Source organism: Glandiceps talaboti, chromosome 2, assembly GCF_964340395.1.
Source record: "Glandiceps talaboti chromosome 2, keGlaTala1.1, whole genome shotgun sequence".
In the NCBI taxonomy this organism is placed as follows: Eukaryota; Metazoa; Hemichordata; class Enteropneusta; family Spengelidae; genus Glandiceps; species Glandiceps talaboti.
The window spans coordinates 21,797,257-21,804,073 of record NC_135550.1 but is presented as its reverse complement, the minus strand read 5'-3'; the positions used below and the strand labels follow the sequence as shown (position 1 = coordinate 21,804,073).

Here is a 6,817-nt window from a genome sequence, read left to right as displayed (position 1 = left end):
CATGCCGAATATTGGCTTCTAATGTTGCTAAGCAACCATGGTGCTGTAGGATTGCATAATAAGCATGTCACTTCAGACATCTAGTACATGCATATGTGTGATCATAGACAGTACTGTCTATGGTGTGATGTCTTGTCAACATGATTGATGACACTCATGGCTTATTTACCATGGTTAGTATTGTTTTATGCCAAGTGGTGATTGAACCGAAATTTGCTTGAGTTCAAAGGTCAAAGTAACAATAGTGGTTTTATTTGGTCCCTACACAGCAGACCCTATAGTAAACAAGATGAACTTTGGACGTAAAAATATTACCAACTTGGTAATAATAATAAAAATAATAATAATAATAATAATAATCGTATATTCGTCAATATAGTAAGATATACACATAAGCACAGTTCATTAGAATAGTTATGTTATGTTGACATAGTTATTACAATCATGTAAATAGATACATGTGTTTATTTCAATATCAATATTTAGCTTCGGAAATTGGATGGACGGCTTGATATGTATTCGGTCTCACGTCACGTCACAGTCCCTCTGGTAGACAACAAGAAGTCAATCTTCCAGGAAGTGGCCAATAATCAGGATAATATTGCGATTTCTCAACTTTTTGTTTTACTTCATTCATAACAAATCAAGTGTTAATTGTAATTGTACCAATGTCTCACACCATCTGGCGCATTTCCTTTCACGGATCTCCAATATTCGACCGCTCGTGCCCTTCCCTATACAATGCGAATGTACCGTAAAACATTCTTTGATTATTCTACAATTCAATATACATTTCTTTCTTTAATATTATACAAATGTTTTCGCGAAATTATATTTACATGTTTAAAAAGGACCCTTTTAATAGGTAGTTTGTGATTATTAGTATTGCTAATTTGTGTTCTAATACATCCATGATATGAGCTATGTATAACTTCAAGCCACAAACTATACTTTGTGGTCGCTGTCGAGCTGTCTGTAGGTTCCATAACTTCGATTATAACTGTGAAATATAGTGCTACTGTTTATCTTTTCCAAATCAGTCACCGTTATCGGTCATGGATATGTTTGTGTTATTCTAGAGTTGTTGATCCGTGCTTGATTTGATTTGTAGTGGTGTTAAAAATGTATGCCTTGGTCCCCAGTCGATTGGTCTGATCCGCGACCGACACAACAACCAGAAAACCAAGGCTATTCACGTAAATAAGTAAAGTCTGTTGTTTTTCTATGAATTATTATAACTTGTTTGCAATAAGTCTTTACACGTGGGAAGCGCGTCAACTTATGCGAATTCACGGCTCGTCGCCCGTCCGCGTCCAGTGTTTGGATACCCAGCGTGAGAAACTTTACCTGTATCAGCTGGTCAATTGATCATGTTTGCATCACGTGGGACGAATTTGGCCAATCAAGTGAAAGTATCGCTGTCTCATTACCTTTGTGACTAAGTCAAGCACACACTTACACTCAACAGTGTTTTACACGCCGATATAGTTGATTCAGTATTATACGACGTCCATTGATTACTGGTGTTTGTTTTTTGACGAGGTCATCACTATATCGTGATCAACATGGAGATCGAAGTATACTAGTGTCCATATAAGGAGGAGCAGCTCGTACTGTAACCACAGAAATGGACGTTGTAGAGAGCATCGATGTGGAAAATCGCGCTTGATCCTGGAAGCCGATTACGATTGATTAGTTGGTCAACGTCATTCAGGTAGCTCGACTCGACTAGACTCACTGCTCATCTGCAACATCATCGAACGGCAGAGTTGTCAAACCCACGTCTTGTTTGTGAAAATAATATCCGTCGATTCAGCTCCGTACGTATGGATCATATGCATTGATTTATATTATTGTGTGTGAATGCTGTTGAGATTTACATCAAATTCTTCCTTTTCATTCTTCGGCAGTTTTGACAAGACCTGGCTCGCCGTGGAAGAACTTTTGGAACTTCATGACCAATCTGAATCTGCCACATCAAATGGAACATATACTTTTGAAACTTTCCTGAATAGTATTTCGCTGTACACAGACTTGACAATATAATTTGACACGATACGTTGTTGTATTATGAAGTTTTTAATTGGGATCATTGTTGGAGTGTACACATTCGTAGTGAATACGTGCACGGCGTCTGTCACAGTGTATTAGTTTCTGGCAATCGTGTTTTGTTTATATAAGGCATTTACATGTTGAAAATCAACATTGGAACGTTAATCTGTTTGTGAGAAGATACTCGTATCCTAACCGAATTGATAATGGCCTCGACTGCCCCCGACAAACATCCAGGCAAACCACTGCGATCGTGGACAAAAGGATCGCAGAAAGAATGGGAGAGGAGGGAAAATGGAATGATCAGTCCCAGACAGTTGTATGGACGCGGAGAATGGGCGCTTCGTGAATGCGAGGTATTAAGGTCTTTGCTCTTTAGACAATTAGTGTTGTTTAAACTCTTTTGTTTGTAATTCACGGGGAGTAATTTTAATGAGTGGGTATTAGCATAAATCGTTAAAACACAACATTTGACGCAACCCGTATGTGATCAGAAAATGACCGTGACGAGTACCGAAAACGCCATGAATGGCTTGTCAATGTCAGCACGACGTACTCTAAACCATAGTGAAGTATTACTTACTCGCATACTGTTTTGGTGTGATATTTTCGGCTTATCTACAACGTTCTTTTCAAACAAGTCACTAATTCAATAATACATTGTTGTATAATTTGCGACTAAGAAGATCAATAAGACAGTTAACAGGTGGTAAACATTATAGAAAGACGAAAAATGTTCCAATTATTTCAGTTGTAAATACCTGGTCAATTTACATTTAGGCAGAAAATCGTTGGCATAGTATAGCATCTGAGCCATAATGTGTAACCTTGATTTATACCCTTTTAAAAAATATTTCACAACTTTCTGTGAAAAAAGGTGATTAAAATGACATTTGATATTTGGACTTCTCCATATTGCATTCCTCTGTTGTGTGTAATATAATGTTATTGTGTGTGATGTCACTAGCTTTTTGTATGTCACTTCCTCATGTCTATTGTTTTAACATCCACAATGTACAACCTTTTTTTTTTTTTATCAAATCAGGAACACACAACTTGGGCAAATAATCAACTAAGACAAAGACGGTATCGTTTGATATCTGATTTGAGGAAAAGTATTGGAGATGGACTGACTTTGGTACACTTATTGGAAGTGTTGAGTAAGTAACAATATTTTGAGTAACAAGTGGTCATAGCTTTAGGCAGACTTGAGTTGGCATAAAGTTGTTGTATGGTTTAGAATCAGGGTCAGGTTCACTGATATTAAACATGGAAAGAGCTATCAAAAGTAACCATGTTTCTAGCGAGGGGCAATGACCAGTCAATAATGTTGTATTAGTTTGTTCCAAAATGGAGGTATACTATACAGTCAAGCTCACTGATATCAAACATTGAAAATGTTAAACAGAAGTAACTATGTTTTATATCAGTGGCAGTGACAGTACTAAAATGACTGAGCAATAATTTGTTTTATTAGTTCCAAGATGAAGGTAGTTTAATACACTGGAAAGAAAAAATTTAATCAGTATAGGAAGATGAGATGTGATGTATATGTACAAAGATACTTTAGTATATTATTCACTACTTTGCACATCCCTGGTGTGATGTGTTTAAATAATGTATCTCAAACAGTGAAACAAGAACAGTTATATTTTGATCCTTTGAGCTAATAATGTTAATCCTCTTTGGGGGGGGGGGGGTGTATTTGTTTGTACACAAATAACTACAAGTTGAGCAAAACAGGAATAATTAACCGTCATACATGTTTTACCATAAACTAATAATTCGTTTGATGAACTTTGACTGTAAACTTCTATATGTATTTTCTATATCTATATTCTTGTGTGTTTCTAATCAGTAGTAGCCTCTAAGATTAAGAACATAGACAATCTGTGATCATATTACGTTTTCTAGACAGGACAATAGAAACCTTAAGAGAGTGAAACTTTGAGAAGCACTAATATGCTGTGAATATGATAGTGGTTTCAAATATGTAGTTGAATCGAAAGAGAACTGGGTGTTCAAAATATAGGTGTGCTGTTGATGTGTTTAATTGTAAAGTTAGTGTAGAATTGCTAGATATGGAGACAATATCCACACATCTGCGTACACAGGTGTTAGGAGGTTTTTTTTATACACATTACAATATAAGGGACTAGTCTCTGACCTACATTCATACACACTTCAGTATATTCTTTGTGGCAGGACATTGCCTCCATGTTTTTCGCTGACTTAATGACCTTGGCTGAAAGATATCTGCAAAACCCACAATAATCTTTTGTCGGATTTCATAAAAAGGGATCTCTTTACAACATTTCTAGGTAGCTCATAAAGTAGAATGTAAAGCTTCATAATTCTGCTCTAACAGAGAACTGTCGTTTTGACTCTAAAAACAAAATCTTTTCAAGTTGTAAAAAAAGTACTCTAAAAGTATGCTAGTTGAAATCTGAACTGGGAGTTTCTACTTTCAGTGTATGCACTCTCTTTTTGTGGGAATTTCACTACATACTTCAGGCATTTGGTAAATTGAAGTGAACTGTTTTGTTGTTGTTAAAGACCCCCAAGGTATGCCAGGTTAAATCTAAGAGTGAATTAACATAGACTCACAGCTGAGTGCTTGTTATGCAAATGAAAAGGTAGGCAGGTGTGTTAAAGTACTGTAGAGAATAGCCCTGTATTGAAAATGTAGACAATTAGAACGCTATAAAGGTAAAGCTTTCGCTACCGGTTGTAACGCTGCCAAGACGTAAATTAGAGTGTGTCACTGGTGGCTTTAACTGTACAAGGCTAAAACAACAAAAGAACAGTTTGGGTTGTACAACTGAACAGACAAAAGCAAGGCCAGTTAAAATTATTCAACCAACTAAGGATAGTGAACAGAAACAATGAATGTACAAATAGTTGTAGCTGGATTTTCTTTCTACTTGAACTGATTGGTTCTAATTATGGTCATTCTACATACATTCATTTACACATGCTCTAAAAGTAAAGTATCTTTTGGCCTTTGTTTTGGTAAATAGATAAATGAGACAACATCAATGTTGTCAGAGACATTGTTAATTTGGTATTTATTATGACATACTGAAGTCTTTTCATGAAGTATAGCCCTATATTGTTGAAAACAGATGTCAGCTCTATTTGTTGCATATATTTTGATTCGTCAAACTTAATAAATGGTTTACGGCCTTGTGTAACAGAGATGAGGATATCTGGTAGTATTTTGAAATTTATTTTTATGCAATAAAAACAATTTTGACAAGTATAAAGTCAAATATTATGTAGGGGAATTTAGTAAATGTTGTCTTCTTACTAGCTTTCTACTAATCAGATATTTAAAGCAGAATTCTGTAAAGTAGGAAAACTACAATACCAACATCAAAGTGTGACTGATTTATGTGTGTATTGCATATATTTTATATAGAGAAAATAATGTCAAAACAGTAACTCATAGTAACCCCGGGTCCCATATGGGTTAGATTCCCAGTTTATGTTAGAAGTTAGATGTTGAAATAGTGAGGTAACCAATATGGTGTAGCCAGTATATCTAGTGACTTGCAACCATACTGTACACTGTGGCATACATTGCATGCAACATGCTGAACTGTGAAGCCACAGCAGTCTGGCATGCAAAGCTCAGTTACACAGCCTTCATAGATGTTTTACCAAATTGTTATGGATGACCACCACTTTGAAATGCTTTCTGATTCCTACTGTCAATGACTGAATATATCTATTAAATTCTGGTATTTGACCTTAAAACAGTAAGCTGTTGCCATCACTACAGGTATGGTGGAATTCTATGCATCCAGGAAGTGAACCCCAGGATGATACTGTTAATCCCAAAGGACAGCTTGTCCTCGATTGAATGACAATACTGGGAGGGACAGAAATGTATGAAATCTCAGTCATTTAGGACAGGTACATACAGAACTTTGAGTTTAATGGATATCAGTTTGTGAATCTGACAGAATTATAGGGATTAATCCAAATAGCATATATAAAATGTAATAATGCAATGTTATATGATTAAAATCAGGCTGTATTCATATTTTATACAATTGAACGTGAATGGTTGATTTGTAAAACAGTAATAATAACTCAGGTACATCACCCTTAGAGATTTTCAGGTCAGGCAATTTCATTTCTTGCTGTGGTTATAGAGATTGTTCTAAATCCTTTGCGTGATCATCTTATAAAAAAAGGATTCGAAATAATCAGGGGAAAATTTTTCATATGTTTAATGTAATGACAATGATTGAGAATCAGTTTGTAATATTTTCAAAAGGTGCATTTGGGAATTTCCGTACTGAGATCAATCTTCCCAAAAAGATGCATGTATATCAATAAATAATGTATGATAAAAGGCATTTGATAGTGTAGGCAGGTGGTTCCATGTTGTCAATTTAATATATCTGTCTCAGTCTGTTTAGGGTGAATTTAATCACCGAGGATCATGTTAGAGCAGCAAAGTATATGTTGGCCAATAACAGAAATGTCATTGAATCTATGTATAATGTGTGTATATATACAGATGATGTAAATAAGTTTACTGTGGTGAATTGACATAAAATAGCTATTTTGTTCTGTTCTGAAGTGTGTTTTATGAATAAGTAAATGAGAATGTGAATATCAATGTCATTTTAATTCAGAAATTTACATGTTTTCATCAGAATGATGATTTATCAACAAATTGATCATTATTCAGCCATCATACACAGTATATCATGTATTTGTACAGTATGGGCTATAGTTGACACACACTGAA

At 35.2% G+C, this 6,817-nt stretch overlaps 1 protein-coding gene across 1 annotated transcript in view; it reads left to right on the top strand.

Moving 5' to 3' along the window:
• Positions 1-2,258: 2,258 nt before the first annotated feature.
• LOC144445521 (uncharacterized) overlaps positions 2,259-6,817 on the top strand; it is a 24,456-nt gene continuing 19,897 nt past the window's right edge. The window contains exons 1-2 of the mRNA XM_078135112.1: positions 2,259-2,408; positions 3,098-3,212. Coding sequence (XP_077991238.1) covers positions 2,259-2,408; positions 3,098-3,212 — 265 coding nt within the window. The remainder of the gene's footprint in view (positions 2,409-3,097; positions 3,213-6,817) is intronic.